The 19,445-nt window shown below is 39.4% G+C and overlaps 1 protein-coding gene across 1 annotated transcript in view; it reads left to right on the top strand.

The window, feature by feature from the left end:
* The window catches only part of LOC134577950 (membrane-spanning 4-domains subfamily A member 4A-like), a 70,794-nt gene extending 60,551 nt beyond the window's left edge, over positions 1 to 10,243 (top strand). The window contains exons 5-7 of the mRNA XM_063436898.1: positions 364 to 525; positions 4,948 to 5,067; positions 7,559 to 10,243. Coding sequence (XP_063292968.1) covers positions 364 to 525; positions 4,948 to 5,067; positions 7,559 to 7,645 — 369 coding nt within the window. The 3' untranslated portion in view covers positions 7,646 to 10,243. The remainder of the gene's footprint in view (positions 1 to 363; positions 526 to 4,947; positions 5,068 to 7,558) is intronic.
* The last annotated feature ends 9,202 nt before the right edge of the window (positions 10,244 to 19,445 follow it).

Here is a 19,445-nt window from a genome sequence, read left to right as displayed (position 1 = left end):
CAGTTAATGTTGGTAGGAAAAATATCCACATTATAGTTTTCTGGGGGTCTTTGGGATTTTTTTTTTTTGTACGTATGTCAGTAATGAGCTCATTGCAGTACAGAAACTATTAATTACAGAAACATATTAATAGGAGGAATTCAACCATGTCAAGATTTTAATTTGTTTTATTTATTTGGAGGGGTATGCAAAAAAAAAGAGAGCCTATTTTCATTAATTGTACTATGTGTTTATTCCTAGTTTGAAGTGTAGAGCAGCGCAGGGAATGACTTTTTAGTTAAGGACTAAGAGTGGTTACTGCATGCTAGACCAAATAATTAAACATAATTATAAATAAATCACATTCATTTTCTTGCATTTCAGGTGAGATCAAGCCTGGTTTTGAACATCTTAAGCTCAATTACTGCATGTATTGCAATTATACTGTTTTTATTTGGAGTGGCTATTCACTGGTACAGATCAAGTATTCATACCTGTTTTTATTATAAATCATCCGTTCACTGTGAAGGCAATTTTAACCCTAAGGTAAATAAACTCTCTATTATTGCACTTAACCCCTTAAGACCGCAGCCAAATGTACAAGTTGTGATCAAAACAAAACGTAAACAAAACCTGGCATTTGTGCTATATGTCTGTCCAACCGTAATTCACCTCTTTCATATTAGGTGCACCCACACTTATTATAAATCATTTTATTCAGGGGAAACAGGGCTTTCATTTAACATCAAATATTTAGGTAGGGAACATAATTTAATATGAATAAAATGTAAAAAAAAAAATGGGAGAAAATAAGATTTTTTTAAAATGTTCTTAGTTCTACGTGACATTTTAACTGTGAATGTCAAAATACTGTTTGCTTTTACTGCAATAAAATACACATATTTGTATTCAGTGATGTCTCACATGTAAAACAGTACCCATAAAACCTGTACATGTGGGGTACTGTTATACTCGGGAGACTTCGCTGAACACAAATATTAGTGTTTCAAAACAGTAAAATGTATCACAACAATTATATCGTCAGTGTAAGTGCCATTTGTGTGTGAAAAATGCAAAAAATGTCACTGACGATATCGTCGTTGTAATACATTTTACTGTTTTAAAACACTAATATTTGTGTTCAGCGAAGTCTTCCGAGTAAAACAGTACCCCCCATGTACAGGTTTTATGGTGTCTTGGAAAGTTACAGGGCTAAATATAGTGCTAGCAAATTAAATTTCCTGAACTTTCGGCCTGGGTTGTCAGGCAGGTCCTGCAAATTGTAATTAATAAAATTACCTAATTATGTAAAATTATTACATAAATATATGCGTAGAATTATTATATATACGTGTGTGTGTGTATATGTATATATATATATATATATATATATATATGTGTGTGTGTATACAGTTGCAAGAAAAAGTATGTGAATCCTTTGGAATGATATGGATTTCTGCACAAATTGGTCATAAAATGTGATCTGATCATCATCTAAGTCACAACAATAAACAATCACAGTCTGCTTAAACTAATAACACACAAATAATGAAATGTTGCCATGTTTTTATTGAACACACCATGTAAACATTCACAGTGCAGGTAGAAAAAGTATGTGAACCCTTGGATTTAATAACTGGTTGAACCTCCTTTGGCAGCAATAACTTCAACCAAATGTTTCCTGTAGTTGCAGATCAGACGTGCACAATGGTTAGGAGTAATTCTTGACCATTCCTCTTTACAGAACTGTTTCAGTTCAGCAATATTCTTGGGATGTCTGGTGTGAATCGCTTTCTTGAGGTTATGCCACAGCATCTCAATCGGGTTGAGGTCAGGACTCTGACTGGGCCACTTCTGAAGGTGTATTTTCTTCTGTTTAAGCCATTCTGTTGTTGATTTACTTCTATGCTTTCGGTCATTGTCCTGTTGCAACATCCATCTTCTGTTGAGCTTCAGCTGGTAGACAGATGGCCTTAAGTTCTCCTGCAAAATGTCTTGATAAACTTGGGAATTCATTTTTCCTTCGATGATAGCAATCCGTCCAGGCCCTGGCTTAGCAAAGCAGACCCAAACCATGATGCCCCCACCACCATACTTCACAGTTGGGATAATGTTTTGATGTTGGTGTGCTGTGCCTCTTTTTCATCTGTCCACAGAATATTTTGCCAGTACTGTTGTGGAACATCCAGATGCTCTTTTGCAAACTGTAAATGTGCAGCAATGTTTTGTTTGGACAGCAGTGGCTTCCTCTGTGGTACCCTCCCATGAAATCCATTTTTACGTATTGTTGATTCGCAAACAGGGATGTTAGCATTTGCCAGTGACTTTTGTAAATCATTAGCTGACACTCTAGGATTTTTCTTCACCGCATTGAGCAGTTTGCGCTGTGCTCTTGCAGTCATCTTTACAGGACGGCCGCTCCTAGGGAGAGTAGCAGCAGTGCTGAACTTTCTCCATTTATAGACAATTTGTCTTACCATGGACTGATGAACAGCAAGGCTTTTGGAGATACTTTTAAAACCCTTTCCAGCTTTATGCAAGTCAACAATTCTTAATCGTAGGTCTTCTGAGAGCTCTTTTGTGCGAGGCATCATTCACATCAAGCAATGCTTTTTGTGAAAAGCAAACCCAGAACTGGTGTGTGTTTTTTATAGGGCAGGGCAGCTGTAACCAACACCTCCGATCTCATCTCATTGATTGGACTCCAGTGGCTGACATCTCACTCCAATTAGCTCTTGGAGATGTCATTATTCTAGGGGTTCACATACTTTTTCCACCTGCACTGTGAATGTTTACATGGTGTGTTCAATAAAAACATGGCAACATTTCATTCTTTGTGTGTTATTAGTTTAAGCAGACTGTGATTGTCTATTGTTGTGACTTAGATGATGATCAGATCACATTTTATGACCAATTTGTGCAGAAATCCATATCATTCCAAAGGGTTCACATACTTTTTCTTCCAACAGTATAATTTTTTTAATTAATTTTATTTATATATAGGTATATATATAGTGATATATACGTATATACTTATGTATATAGATATATATATTATTTCGTTCTACATGTATTTTGATATATATATATATATATAAATTTTAAAATACAGTTAGAACAAAATTACACATATGTATATATATGTATATATATATATACGTATATATATTTTTTTATTTATTTATTATTATTTTTTGAATTTTATTTTTTAACGTATTTACATATTTATTTATTCTTTATTATATATAAATATATATAATGAAAATTATATGTATATATTTAATCAATATCATTGTACGTGTATTTTGATATTAATATATATATATATAATTATGTATATATTAATATTGAAACACACTTAGACAGTGTATGTGTATTTGTGTATATATATTCTTAGATCATATATATATATAATAAATATATATGATCTAAGTATATATTATTTATTTTTACACTGTTTTACACTGTTTTTATTTTTCCAGACAGCAGGAGGAGTACCTGTCATTACAGGCACTCCCCCTGCTGGCAATACCTTGGATGGCTATACATACCATGTGATCGCGTGGTCCTCGCAAGGACCTCGCGATCACATGGCCCAGGGGGACGAAGAGGAAGGACGTAGAAGCATAGCAAAGGTGGCACAACTGGTCAAGTAATTTCTCTTATTCTATCACTTTCAGTTGTTTGTTTGTTTTTTTGGGGACCCTCATGGCACCATAACAACTATAGCAAAATATTAAGTTGTTATGGGGCACATAGGTCGATGGTATTGGCTTACCTTTACAGGTGATAACGTTCTTGAATGTTCCAACCCCAAAGTCTCTTCCCCAGTGTTACTTTGCTCAGCTTTCTGAAAATCTTCAAAACAGAAGTCTCTGTCTGCCATGTGGAAGGGCACCGCTAATTGGCTTAGGGCCATCAGCTGATGTTCTAAGCCAATCAGTTGTTCCAATTTCTAAAAATTGTATGTTTTACACATTATTTTTCTCTAAGGTATAGCTGTACATATTTGGCATTTAGCTTTTTGTGCCACCCAAGTCCTTCCCTCAGCCCATCCTACAGGACATCCATCCCCCTGCAGTGAGGGGAAGTAACGTTAAAAAAAGGAGGTTGAAGCAGCAGGAAGAGCTTGTCCTCATTGTGGGATCGTAATCTAGTTGTTGCTTTGGGGGCTAGTCTGAGGGGGGCATGACAACAAAGGTTACTCAAACCAAAAACTGTTTTATTCAAACTTTTTTGTTTTTGTTTTAGTAATCCTTCAAAGGAACACTATAATGTCAAGAATACACATATGTCAATATATACACGTATTCCTGACACTATAGTCCTGGTATGGCTGTTTTGGCCCCTAGCCCCAGCGTTTACTCGCCTTTTTCTCATGACTTGATGGTCTCAGCCAGTCCAATGCTTGGCAGGCTATTGCGCAGGCGCTGCAAAACACTGTGCTGGGCCAAGCGGCATGTCCTCATAGTGACGCGTTGAATCAATGCATCTCTATGGGGAATGTTCAGCCACTAAATGCAGGAAGCACTTCTAGTAGCTGTCTGAGTGACTGCCACTTGAGGTGTTCATAGGCAGCAATGTAAACACTGCCTTTTCTCTGAAGACACAAGGAGATGCTATAGACACCAGAACAACTACATTGAGCTATAGTGGTTCCGGTGACTATAGTGTCCCTTTAATGTTGTTTAGTATAAAATGAAAGCCCTATCCATCCTTTATAAACAAGATATAGTAGGTACAGGTACACTTACAGTAAAATAAAAGTGTTAAATAAAGGTGGAACAAATCAAAAGTGCTAAAAATCCTTGTCCATCAAAACACAGTCTCAGAAAAACATTTGTCCTGAAATGGTTAAAGTGGGCAAAATAGATGCTCTTTTTGTCTCTGTCTATTGTCTAAAATGTATTTACAGGGTGAGTCAAGATTGGAGTCATTTTTAATTTCTAAACATTTTTCTCATTGCAGCCTGTTGTTGAGGGAATGCTGGCATTGCTTTTCATAATGACAGTAACGCAGCTTTGTATCACAATATCCACATCTGTTTTTGGATGTAAAACTGTGTGCCGGACATCATATAATGAAACGGTAAGTTAAATGTATAAAGATATGCTGAAATAAATTATTCAGGAGAAAGAAAACAAAACAATTTTTCTCATCTTGTAAGTCTTACAAATATGCGTACTAGAATGTGATGTTACACAAATTATATTTAAAGCCGAAGTGAACCATGTTAACTAGTGGTGACAGTTACTAGTTACTCAGTAAATTCTACTGCAGTGTTACTAGGATGACTAACGCAGCGGTGGTAAGTGAAAGAAAATTACCTCTGCTACCCTTCATCATTTCAGTGATTTCGCCAACTCATGATGTGTTGAACATGCGCATGTATGCGTTTTAGTGATTAAATGACAAAAAGTGATTAATTTGCAAAATGTATGTATTATTATAAATATCTAAATTGGAGAATTATTTAACTATTTTAGCTTGTATTTTGCAATTCAGTTTCATATTACTTTTTAATGAACCCCCTAATTTTCTACCCTTGCATCTCTAAATTTCACACTGAATTTAAAATGTTTTTACAGGGTGGGGAAAGATTGGAGTTATTTTAAAATAATCATGCATTTCCAACGACAAATGAAAAATAAATCATTAAAGGAACACTTCAAGCACAATAATAATAATTATGGTGACATAAGTGAATTGGTGCACTCAGACTGTTTAAGACTTTTTTGACAAGTTTCCTTGCTCCCATCAAGCACCTGACGCCACTTCTTCTGCTGCTGGAAGCTTCTGCCCGTGACTTACGCTCAACCATGCAAGGCCACACTGATTGGTTGACAGAACTTAGCTGATGCATTCAGCTAATGAGGGTCACACTGATTGGCTGACAGCACTGAGCTGATGCATTCAGCTAATGAGGGTCACACTCATTGACTGACAGTGTTAAGCTGATGAATTCAACACTAAGCTAACAAGCATGGCTATGCACAAAAGAGCTTAGCTCAAAGGAGCACTTGGGAGGGAGGCTGTGATGGGCACCCATTAAGGCCTGGGTAAGTTGTCAAACTGCTCCTATACTGATTGACTACATACTCTGGTAGGGCACCATAACCAGTACAGCAGGCCATAGTGGTAATAGTGGTTGAAGTTTTCCTTTAAAGGGAGGGCATTTAAATGTGTATTTGTAGTATTTTTCAAACAGAATTAAAGAAGATTACATTTGTGGTCTTGATTAAGGTTGTAATGTCATTCTTTTGGTCCTTGAAACATTCGTTTAGTAGTGTGTCTTTAACAGGTCTTGTTCCATTACAGATAGGCCAGATTTGTTCACTAATCATAAAGTTAAAAATCAAATTGCAAAACACAGGCTAAAATATCCAAGCCATGGCAATAGCTCAGATAATTATGCCTTTATTTTTATGTTTATTTTAAATACACTTTGAATGCCTAATAATTCACACTTAATAAACTTGTTACTGTTACCTACCTGGTACATTGAACCCTTGAAGGGTCCAAAGAGAGTAGGAGCTTCTTTAAAATTCAGAGGTTAGTGTGCTTTAGCCCTTCCGTCAAGGTACAGGTGGGGTTAGTCTACGGCTATAGCCTAGCACAGTGATTCTCAAAACTAATCTAGATTAGTTAGTTATGTACTAACCTGGGTGCAAGGGGCAATCTGCTCTGTATGACTAATGGGAGGGAATAAACAGAGATCCCCCCTCATCTATTACTCTTTGCGACATAGCCTTGCGGACATCAGTGTAGAAGGTCTTCTTTATCCTCTACCCAATCCAAGAAAGATGGAGGTTGTAGAGATATGATGCTAACAGCACGAACAAGCAACTTCTATCAAACCAGATAGATGATAAAGAAATTCCTCTACTACAGTCTGCAAGGCCACTCTACAGTACTGTAAAGGGTGAGTAAGATATATAGAAAATATGAGAATAAGAAACACGAAGGAGATAATAAACAGAAAAGAAGAATAGGAATAAGGGGGTGAGGTACACAAAAGGGGAATAAAAGGGACAAAGGAGGGATAGGAGACACAGAAGAGTAATAGGGGTAAGAGATCCAAAGGTGTAGGAGGGTAAAGAGATACACATGGGTGGAGAGATGTGTGCTGAGTCACACAAAAACTTACAGTTTGGAGGTGGTACCAAAACACAGAGTGTCAGCTGAAACTGACATTAATAAAGCTGAATTTTAAAATTTCACATTATCAATGCAGCCAACGAAGAGGAGGTCTCTGGGTGCCAGGGAGAAGCCTGGATACTGGAAAAAAAAAAATGCTTCCATGTGGTTTGACAATGAACCACCAAATTGTTGCCTACATATCCATTGCATTAAGTCGCAGTGATTAGGCTGTTTAGAAAGTCCTGTTAAATGTGAATTATTTCCGTAGATTCAAAATGTTAATATATTTACATAAATCATTCTTGCAGAATGTGGAACATGTTAGTTGATTTTATATCATTATTAATTGCTTTAGAATATTCAAAATGTAATGCTTTAAAATAATGAATTATATACTATGTTGCCACTAAAATAGAATTTCTTTTATATTTTATTTTAGACAGTAATAATTTATCAAGCCTCATCGGTGATAAACTCTGGAAATTACATGACTCCTGATCCTACTACCTTAACCACAGATGAATAATGTATTGATATCAAAGAATATCTTCTAGGGAAGATATGACATTACCTTTTCATCACAACTTTTCAGATGCCTACGTAGTTTTGTGAAATTTTAAACATAAATACAAGTTTCTATTTGTTTTTTTTTTTTGCAGACTAGCAGCTCCTCTGCTGCCAGTCTGCAGTTTCCACTTCGGCTTAGACCATTTTCCATTTTTGAGCTAATCAAAGCAAACTAATGCTTCTCATTATTAAAGCACTATCAAAGTTGGTATATTACTGCTCTACAGCTATGCAACTCATATAGCCCCGTGCACAAACGCCTTCTGCAAACTAGATTACTTCCTGAGATGCTAGGCCTCATTTTGATTCTTCATAAATGCTACTTTTTCATTAACATCAAACAAAATATCAGTTTTCTTTTCTTGACATAGGTTTCTTTGGTTCTTGTTATATAACTGGACTATATCACTACCTCTAGAATGTAAGCTTATTGAGCAGGGCCTTCCACCTCTCTATCCCTCTACGTCCACTTGTCTGGTTATAATTACATGTCTGTTAGTCCACCCATTGTACAGCACTACCGAATCTGATGGCGCTATATAAATAATAATAATATACATTGCACTACTACCATGCTGCAAAGGGTTAAAGGAACACTATAGTTTTAGGAGTAGAAAACTGTATTTTTAACACTATAGTGTCCTTCTGCTGCTGTCACCCTACCCCACTGGCAAAATGGGTTAAAAAAACATGATTACCTGGTCGGGCTGCTCCACCACCCATGTCATCCGATCATGCAGTGCATTAGGTTTTTTACAAAGGAAATCAATGCTTTCAAATGTGATTTTTCAAGAAGCTGGATGTCATCATACAAGGCGTGACATCCAGCGTTGTTTAATGGAGTTAATCTGCAGGAATCACCTCTAATGGCTGTCTGGGATAAAGCCAGTAGGGGCAGCCTTAACCATGCAATATAAACATTGCAGTTCCTCTAAATATGCAGGGTTAAGAGGACAGTGACAATGAATCCAGGCCACTTCCATAAGTTGAAGTGGTCTGGGTGCCAATGGTGTCTCTTTAATACACAGTAATTATGGTAGGGCAAACTACAAACAAGATTAAACAAGTTAACGCTGTCAGGCTCTGTGTTTTAAAGTTTAGTCTTTAATAACTGTCCCTTCAATATGGGGTAAAAAGAGAACTACACTAGGATCCTATCACAATCACAGAATTCTCCTCCTCCAGAGCCCTAAACTAGACTAAAGAATGCAACCTAGAGTGTGTAATACAGAGAGCAGGCACAATGCAGGGATTGGATTTCACCTAATTTATCTCTTTAAAGGAAATCGGGTAATAGTAGCAGAAAGCTCAAGAATTGAATGTACCAGGGAAAAGATTGGCAAGCACTTAGATGTAGGGAAAAAAAGCATGAAAGGAAAAAAGACAGATGTATAGACAGCCAGATACACATACTCGTAGCAGTAATACTCACAATGCATCTCCCTGGCTAGCCTCTGGCGCAGGCTCTCTGACTCCCTGCAGCTCATGTTGCTCTCGGTAGCTCAGTATTTACCGAGATTCTAAAAGCCAGTCTTGGAACACATTGTCTGAAGAGGGGGCATGGCTAAGCAGGAGTCCGTTGCGGCTTCTGAGTTCTGCAGCTCTGCAGACTCTGGAAACATGTCACTGGACCAACAGGGAGCATACTGTTGCTAAACAGTTTACCCCTTTACTGAGGAGCCAGGCCACGGTAATTTGGGCATCATTTCCATTACAGCAGGATGTAATGATGATCGGTGATGCTTGGAGTAATCCTTTAAGTGAGCTACACACTTTTTGATACTTTCTTGATTCTACCTGTTTTTTTGTGTCTTTGAAATATTAATTAAGCTTACGTGTAATATTGTGATACAGACTGTTGTTTATACTTTGTATTTCAAATGATCACTTTCAATATAGTTCTATTTTATAATAAAGAACATTTTACATTTACAAATCTTAATTGATTAAATTAATATGTGATGGAATGTGATTATTTTATATGCTCTTTGATTTTTAACATGTTGGTGAATAAGTGTCTAGACTAGCAAGCCAAGTTCTGTTCAATGTATAGGGGGTGTTGGTTGTTTAAAAGTTTGGACTTTATACATTCTTTCCTCCCCCCTACCCACATCACACCCTTAATGCTGATCTGCCTAGTAACAGCAGTAAAAGTCCAAACTAATCACCCCCCTTTTTCTACCTTCTCTATACATTAAGACCATGTGTAACTATCTGGTTAGATAAAGAATAAAAGCACGCCCTGTTAAAAAACAAAAAAATAACTATATATTTGGGATATGCAATAAACATTTTTGGATAAGTCACTTTGAACAACTTGTGTCTGTCAGTTCATCGTGGCCTCCCCAGCGCTGGAAAGGAGTTGCAGGACAAACCAGAGATTGCTAAATTACAAAGAAGTTCATGGCAAAGAATTGGTCAATTATTTAAAGAGATCTTCATTTTGTTTATACGTAGAGCTGTTTATCCAATCTGTTAAAGATTATCACTTTCACTGCACTTCTGTTAACTATTGTTATATACCTCTCTCAATAAAGAGCATTTGTGCACTTGCAAATGTTGATCATATTTATTAGTATGATAATCAACATTTGACTGTGGTTTGTGTATGCCACATATTACTAGATTCAGTACTGGTGAAGAAAACAACAAATCTCTTAGCAACTCACTACAAGATAAGTAAGCAATGCACAGTTTATGTTTCTAAAAAGGGTTATTCAATAAGGTGAGCTGGGAATTCAAAATAAATACAATTATAATATTTTTTATTTTGTGCAGTGCACAGTCACAGACATTTTCAGAGTATTAAGCCAAAACAATCTGGCTAATATACAAAGAAGAATAAAGGCCAAATTATCTGTAGGGGTATCACATATATAGTATGCTGCACATTTTCAAGTTATACTGAGATGAAATGCAAAGAGCACATTGTAAGGATCGTTTACCTATATTAACAGAAACGTGTGTTGGTTAAAATTCAAACATAAATAACTGCACACCTTAACATAGCTTAACACTGCTAATGTCTGAAAATGCCACTGGATGTTTGGAGATAGGCCTCGCTTGCTTAATGAGAATGGGTATAAAAGTAAAAAAAAACTTAGATAACCAATTAAAGAAGAAAAACAAAGAAAAAGGGTGAAAGTGTGAGAACTGCCTATTCCCACATTGGTAGGATTGCTCACAGGCAATAACGGAGTCTGAAATGGTTGCAGCCAACACTGGAGCCTGCACATGTTGCTGCTTTCGGCATCATAATCTATCCCGGGGGTATCTTGCCAGACGCTGCTGAGGTCATCTATTGGTGACCTCCGAGGGTGTGGACCATGTTCAAAGATCAGCTCCTTGATGGCTTCTAGCCTAGGTAAGTGGACTCGGGTAGAATGTGGCAGCTGGGAACACATCTTCTCCCATTCTCGATGGAGATCTCTCTGGGTAAACTAAAGAAATTATGGGCGAGAATAAAATCTTTATCTTTAGTTTTAACAAGTATTTTTTTTTCCTCCAAATAAAGGGTATCGCCAGGGGCTCTACGTTTGCACTCAGTTTTGCTAATATTTTTTGTAACTTTTGGGGTAAAATCTACTATTTGGGATAATAACCCATGTAGTGCAAACTTGGTGCTCTGGAGGCGGTTCATTAATGAGATTTTAATTATTTGGCAATGCTCAGTTGATGTTTAAAAAAAAAAAAAGTTTCATTCTATTAATCACAACTCCTTATCACTAATTTTTTTCTCCTAGAACTGGTACAACTGATATTGACTTTTTGGATTTAACCATGTATATAGAAAATCAAACAATTTAAACCAACTGATAAAATAGTTTTATTGATGTGAAAAGTGGACATCATCCTAATTGGTTATCCAAAAATTGTTGCAAAGAAAAAAACTCAGGCGCCCTCCCCCCCCCCCCCCTCACCCAACCCTTCCCCCCGCCCCGCCTTCTAAATACACACACACACACACACATTCACTGACAGATACGCATACACTAGCTAACAAAAACACACACTCACTCACAGGCAAAAACACTCACACTTACAGACACACACTCACTCACTAGCAGACACACACACTCACACTAACAGACAAACACACACACAGTCAGAGACACACACACAGTCAGACACACACACACTCACTAGCAGACACACACTCACTAACAGACACACACACTCTTTCTCCCTGGTGGTCCAGTGGCTGCTGGGCGGGCGGCACTGGCTGCTGGGCTGATAGCTGGCGGGCGGCTGGCGAGGGAGAGCTCCCCCTGAGCTGTCTGCTCAGCTCCCTCGCGCCCCTCAGAGTAAGGCTGGGAGCCGGAATATGACGTCATATTCCGGCTCCCAGCCTCACTCTGCGGCGCGCGAGCGAGCTGAGCAGACAGCTCAGAGGAAGTGCTCCCTCGCCAGCCGCCCACCAATGCCGCCCACCCGACCGGCATGTCTGTTAGCCGCAAGGCTAACAAGGCATTTGCCCTGGGCATTTGGGGGCAGCGTTTTTTGCCGCCCCCTGGAAAATGCCGCCCAAGGCAAATGCCTTGTTTGCCTCGCGGCTAATACGCCCCGGCATACAACACATTATTGCTACAGGATGAGTTTCTAAGTATGAAATTATGTAAAATTCCAAAAGTTATTTTTTAAAAAGGACAAGTTTTAAGAACATTTCCATCAAAGAAATTGTGAAATGAAAGAAAGAGAAGATTTGATTACTTGTTGGAATTGTAAAGGTTGTAAGCATTATTTCAGAGTTGCAAAAGAATTTGAGTATTCAAACTTTGGAAGTTTCAAGATTAAAAGTTTTGTTACCTTTTCTTTCACACATGTTGTGTGCCAAGTCACATGTGGTTATGGTATACAATATAATAATAATTAATAATATCGTGGACCTATGATGGAGTTTGTTCTAGAATTACTAGAGTTGTCTTTACAATGCAATTATTTTCGTTTCCAGACCGATTGGGATCTTCAGATTTCAGGTACATCGATGGGTGCTGCCATGGCCCCGATGTACGTGAATACATATATGTACTCATTTGAAGAACAACATATCTTGCAACAGTTCAAACATCAGATAGTTAAATACAATTGTTTTATAGATGATATTTTGATTCTATGGAATGGCACAGAGACAGAGGCCCATGAATTTGTAGAGCATATCAATAAATTACCAACACGGGTCAAGGTTACATCTAAGATCTATACTCAATGTGTACAATTTCTTGATGTTGCGCTAACACTAAATGGGAAGCGACTTGAATCCAAGCTATGTACAAAACCAACTGACTGAAACACTATTCTGCATTATGAAAGCGCTTATCCCAGATCTTAAAGATTCACTGCCACTCTCACAATTCCTTCGAGTTTTGAGAAATAACTGTCACCTCTCAGTGCATTGAATAATCGCAGATGATGCATGAGAGATTCATTGAACATGGCTATAAGAAGAATGTTGTTGATCATGCTTTAAGAGGAAGAATGCAGCATTTAAGGATAGGATAGAATCGAATCGTACCCCAACTAGGTTACTCTTCCCAATGAAGTTCCATACAGTGAGTAAAGCTCTTAAAAGATCTATCAATCGGAACTGGAACATCTTGAAAAGAGATGCCACACTTCCAGAGGAGACGCAACAAACACCAATGATCTGTTACAAACAGAACAAAAATTTAAAGGACTTATTGGTCAAAACTGACCCAACACATTGTTATTTGCCAAGAGCTCAGGAGACATCGAATGCAGGATTTGTTCGGTGTCTGGGATGCGTGACCTGTGGCCATATTATTCCTTCTAAAATCTTCCGTCACTCCAGCATTAATAAAACCTATAAAATTAAATATAGGATTCATTGTCACTCAGATCATGTGATTTATAAGCTCAGTTGCCCATGTGGCCTTAATTATGTTGGGAAAACTGAGACTGCACTCTGTGAGAGAATTCGGGGACAAATGTTAAGTATCCAGCTTGCCTATCGAGATGACAAGACGGACAAACCTGTGGCACTACATTTCCTGGAGAGCCAACAGTAACTCTCAACATTAAGATATATAGCGATCGATCATATTCCAATGCCATTTCGAGGAGGGGATAGAGCTAAACTACTCTTACAGCGAGAGACATTTTGGATCCTTCAGTTGAATACTCTATCCCCAAATGGACTGAATGAAAAATGTTCTTTCATTCCATTTTTGTAACTTATGAGTGAGTTTTCTACTCACATGGATTTAATAAAAAAAAAAAAAAAATTCTAATTCTTTATTTTTGGTTGACAGGAAAAATTCCACATACATGGCAGACAAGAATACAGTCACAACGTAGCTATAGCCTTTGAGGTACCATAATTAAGGCTATTGCACAGCTTGACAGTCTTACATACACTTGTTTACACAAACACTGCGCCGTAACCTCCTTCCCGTCCTCTCCACTGTACAACCCCGGTCAACGGTATTTTTAGTATAACATATCCATTTAACTAATACTGAGATACTCCGGCCAGTGGGCACATTCCTCCCGTACCAAAGCGTATGAGACTCCCCTGCATGGCATTTGTTTTCTGCTGTCTTTAATTACGCTGGCCCACCTGCTCCGGGGCAAGGGATCGTACGACACATGGCAACATGTATTTAATTTATATAGGAATGTATTTAGTTTTTAATTGATAATACATTAGGAGCGTTATAGATTACTGTCTTTTTTTCCTGTTTTCATTTTGCATTTTTATTCTTCCCACCACTGTTATAGACTTCATCTACAACATTAAATACCCTATATAACATGGGTATTACTGGATGAAGCTTTTGTACATCTTTATGGTCTTTATATTGGGTTCTATTTATATTTCTTTTGTTTGCACGTTTGAGATATTTTATTATGCACATGCCACTTTTTGTCATAGTATATTACTATTTCACATTCACTTAGTAGGGCATAATTAGGTGCTATATTTATTTATAGACCCCTTATTTACCTAAGGAATCATGGGAGTGAGCGCAGGACTTATCTTTTTGTATAAGTTAAGATGTGAGTCTAACTTTTAAAAGAGTCTTGGAATTTTCTAAGCGTGAAGAAACCATTTAAGTTACCAAATAAATTTCTCTAAGTAAAAGTCAGTTAAATGAGACAAAGAAGGTACACAAGGGTGTGTTCCTCAGAGAGAGAACATTTAAGAGCCAAGGTTGTGTCTTTCCGTTCCTATATTTCTCTTTTATTAGAATTCCTTATCTCTTAAAGTTTACACTCCTTCTTTGAAGTCTCCAATGAAATCGGAAGGGCGTACACTATGATAATGAGTGAGTTTATTTAATACCTTTAAGGGGTTAAATAAACACCATCAGTGAAGTGTTAACTTAATTCTGTGACAATTTTTAAATCACTGGACTGATCTTTGTGGAAACTAAACCAACTAGATAGTGTCATGATGAAATGTTTGTTTCCAGTTTTAACATACTTAGAGGCACCTAACTCTACATAATTCAGTTATGTGACATGTATGCCCTCACTTTCACCCACATGAACAGAACATGATTGTCGAGTTTATCCAGTTTCCCAACAATAACTTATAGGTACTCATAATTGTAATGAACTATAATGAACAATATTAAATAACATTTTCTGACATTCCAAGAAAGAGTGATATTTACAAAAAATGTACAAGTCAAGTAAAGTGTGGCAGGCGCTCCCATGCCACAGACTCCTGGATAAGTGTGAAGGCTAGCCTCCTGCCTAAAGACTATGAGCCTAACCTCAGAGACCCCTTTCTCGCTTGAACTACAATGATACCCAGCCTGGTCACCTTACCTGACTGTACCTGGATCCCCAATCCTTCACCTCCTCTGGGAAGAGCTGTATTCACTGGACTATCCCCTTCCAGCTGTGCCCCCACTTCAGTGCCCTTCCTCACGGCCATAGGATTATCGTAGACCCGCAGGGAGGCTCAAGAGGCAAGGCGTGCCTGACCTGGAACAACCTCCAAATGCCCTGGAACTCTGGATCAGATCGCGGCTCAGCCGCAGTCAGCTGAGACCTTGCCCTGAGCTTTCTCTGTCTAACAACCACCTAAGAGGATGCTTTTCAGTGGAGAGATAGAGGAGATGGTGAAGCATTCAAGAATAGCCTGGACTTGGTTTGGAGGAGCTAAATGTAGTCAAAGAAAGCTCTGCTGTTGACTGCTGTTTTCCCCCTAGTGCCATGGAATCCGGCACCAGATCAGAGAATAACCGCAGCCCACTAAAACTTTGACTTCCATCCAAATCAGGCCAGCCACCTCCAATCTGAGTGCTTTTTGGACAGATTTGGCACTTGGGAACGAGCTATCCGGGAATAACACGTGTAGTGGGGCATCACTGTTTTCTATAGGTTTTAAGTTTTTTCTTGTGTTTCAGGGACAATTTTATTAGCTCCTGGAGGTGTCAGGGAATTGATTAGGTTATTGTATGATTGTGAAACAGTTATTGTTCAACACTTCTTGGTGTCCGGCAGGTAATTCAATTATGGTGACTTAAACTAATTACCGTATATACTCGAGTATAAGCCGAGTTTTTCAGCCCATTTTTTGGGCTGAAAAACCCCAACTCGGCTTATACTCGAGTCAAGGTCTGTATTATGGCAATTTGCATTGCCATAATACAGACTGGGGGGAGAGGGGGGCTGGCAGAGCTGTAACTTACCTGTCCTGCAGCTCCTGTCAGCTCTCTCCTCCTCTGCGCCGTCCGGTCAGCACCTCGGTCAGCTCCCAGTGTAAATCTCAGAGATTTACACTGGGAGCTGACAGAAGAGCAGAACGGACGGCGCAGAGGAGGAGAGAGCTGACAGGAGCTGCAGGACAGGTAAGTTACAGCTCTGCCAGCCCCCCTCTCCCCCCCACTGAACTGCCACTGGACCACCAGGGAAGGAGAGCCCCCCTCCCTGCCATATATCAAGCAGGGAGGGGGGACGAAAAAAAAAATATAAATAAAATAAGAAATAATAATAAAAAAATAATAATAATAAAAAAAAATTAATAATAACAAAAAAAGGGGTATAAGGACCACTATGGGAGGGGGGGGTATAAGGACCACTATGGGAGGGAGGGGGTGGGTTAAGGACCACTATGGGAGGGAGGGGGGTATAAGGACCGCTATGGGAGGGAGGGGGGGTATAAGGACCACTATGGGAGGGAGGGGGGGATAAGGACCACTATGGGAGGGATAAGGACCACTATGGGAGGGAGGGGGGGTATAAGGACCACTATGGGAGGGGGTGGGATAAGGACCACTATGGGAGGGAGGGGGGTATAAGGACCACTATGGGAGGGAGGGGGGGTATATGGACCACTATGGGAGGGATGGGGGGGGATAAGGAACACTATGGGAGGGAGAAGGGGGATAAGGACCACTATGAGAGGGAGGGGGTGGGATAAGGACCACTATGGGAGGGGGAAGTAAGGACCACTAGGGGAGGGGAGGGTAAGGACCACTAGGGGAGGGGTGAGTCAGGACCACTGGGGGGGGGGGAGTGAAGGAACACGGGGGTGGGGAGGTAAGGACCACTGAGGGAGGAGGAGGGGAAGTCAGGACATATGGGGGGGGAGGGGGCGGCAAAAATTTTTTTGCCTACGGCGGCAAATATCCTTGCACCGGCCCTGCACACACTGCATTCACACACTGCATTCATACACACACACACTGCATTCATGCACACACACACACTGCATTCATGCACACACACACTGCACTCATACACACACTGCACTCATACACACACGCTGCACTCATACACACACACATACGCACACACTGCATTCATTATACACACACTGTAAATAAATATTCAATTAATATATTTTTTTTTAGGATCTAATTTTATTTAGAAATTTACCAGTAGCTGCTGCATTTCCCACCCTAGTCTTATACTCGAGTCAATAAGTTTTCCCAGTTTTTTGGGATAAAATTAGGGGCCTCGGCTTATATTCGGGTCGGCTTATACTCGAGTATATACGGTATGTCCCGGACACCAAGACTCTAGGAAGGACAACTTACATGGTTTTAACTGATGATCTCCTGTGGACAATGTGCCTAGAAATGCCTGTCTTGTGTTCAATAAAGTCAGTTCTTATTCACACTTCACTAAGTCTCGGCTAGTGTTTGGGTGAGACAGTTGTACACTCTGCAAGAGAGCATAATCTCATTGGAACTATATCACAATACTTTGTTCCAGGGTGAAAGAGCACCAGAAAGACCCCAGTCAAGCGGCGGAGACTGGGACAGAAGCGTTCCAGATTTTCCTCTGTGGCTGCTAGGTAGCAAGCTTGGCGGAGGTACCCAGCCAGGGTTCAAGGAGATTCATCACATTAAGTATAAATAGAAAGGCTGTGGCCTGTAGTTGTGGGAGTAGTTATCCAGCTATCCCATTGCATGCCAAAACTTTACCATGGCTGCAGGTGTCCCTACTTCCAGGTCCACTCATGGCAAGTTAATCATGTCTAAAGCTACTGCTCCTACACAGTTCTGCAGTCGTCCAACAGTAAGGGGAAGCAACCCCAAGCAGCATCTGTTTCAGCGTTTCTCCTCATTAGGCATTTGGCCCGGCTAGGTCCTAAGCTACTGACCTCATCCGGCATCTGTGCGTATTCTCCTTAGGTCCTGGTGAACGGCTTCACTTCTCAATTTCGGTCTGGCGAATGTAAGTGTTCAGCTCAGCAAACTCCGAACAGCTTGCATACAAGCCTTGTTCTCTGCAGCTTGGACAATATGTAGATGTCAGAAAGAATATTGCAGGCTAGTTTGGAGGCACTGCCAGCAGCAAACCCTCCCCATGTAATTTAATTTTGTTTTATTAATCAATGTAGCAAGGGTTTTCCTTACACCCTTACATTACGTCTACTACCTTTTTTCTGTAGATAGGGATTTAAGGGGGTAGGCCATAATTCACATGGGGGATACAACATTTAAGTTATTATTCGGAAATTATTTGTGGTTTGGATGGAAGGTTCACCTGTTGCTTTACCGTGGCTGCCCCACCCACCTTACCCATTATTCATTACTTTTAGTTAGGCCCTCTTTATTTCAGGCCTAACCACACATTGGTTTTGGCACACCACAACCAACTTTGAGCATAATACTAAGCCTTTTGTGTATTGTGTTGCTGTTTGAATACTGGTATGTATGGACAGAGACACATAGACACTGATACACATACAGATACACACAATTACTGACATAAATACACTTACGCACTGCCATAAACACAGATACCAAATACACAATCCAGCACACTTGTTTATTCACTAAACAATGATTTCAAATCTCACAGATTGTAATAGTTTTATTTAAAAACACCTCACCTGGGCAAAAAATAAAGGGGGTTTAGTTACATTATATGATTATATATTGCATAAGCCCGCCACAACGTCAATGTAACCCATTCTTGGCAGGTCCTACTCTAGCAGCCTAATGCTTGCTCTTATGAGATTAATCCACTTACTTGGGAACTATTTCCTCCTGGGACTCTCTGTAGGTCAAGGCTAAATAGGGTCCTGGAATGAGGCACCTGTGACAGGGAGGGATGCAAAACCAAGGAGTTGGCCTGGACTCCCAAATATATAAATGAAACCAGGAGGGCTGCACTCACCTGAACATGTATACCTTATAGGGTGCAGCAGCACCCTATAATGTATGCACGTTCAGGGTAGTGCAGCCCTCTTGGTTTCATAAACACAGATACACACGTATACTGACACAAATACACATATACACTGACACACACACAGGTAAATACACATACTA

Source organism: Pelobates fuscus, chromosome 11 (genome assembly GCF_036172605.1).
Source record: "Pelobates fuscus isolate aPelFus1 chromosome 11, aPelFus1.pri, whole genome shotgun sequence".
NCBI lineage: Eukaryota > Metazoa > Chordata > Amphibia > Anura > Pelobatidae > Pelobates > Pelobates fuscus.
The sequence above is the reverse complement of the archived record's forward strand: the minus strand, read 5'-3'. Positions and strand labels throughout refer to the sequence as shown.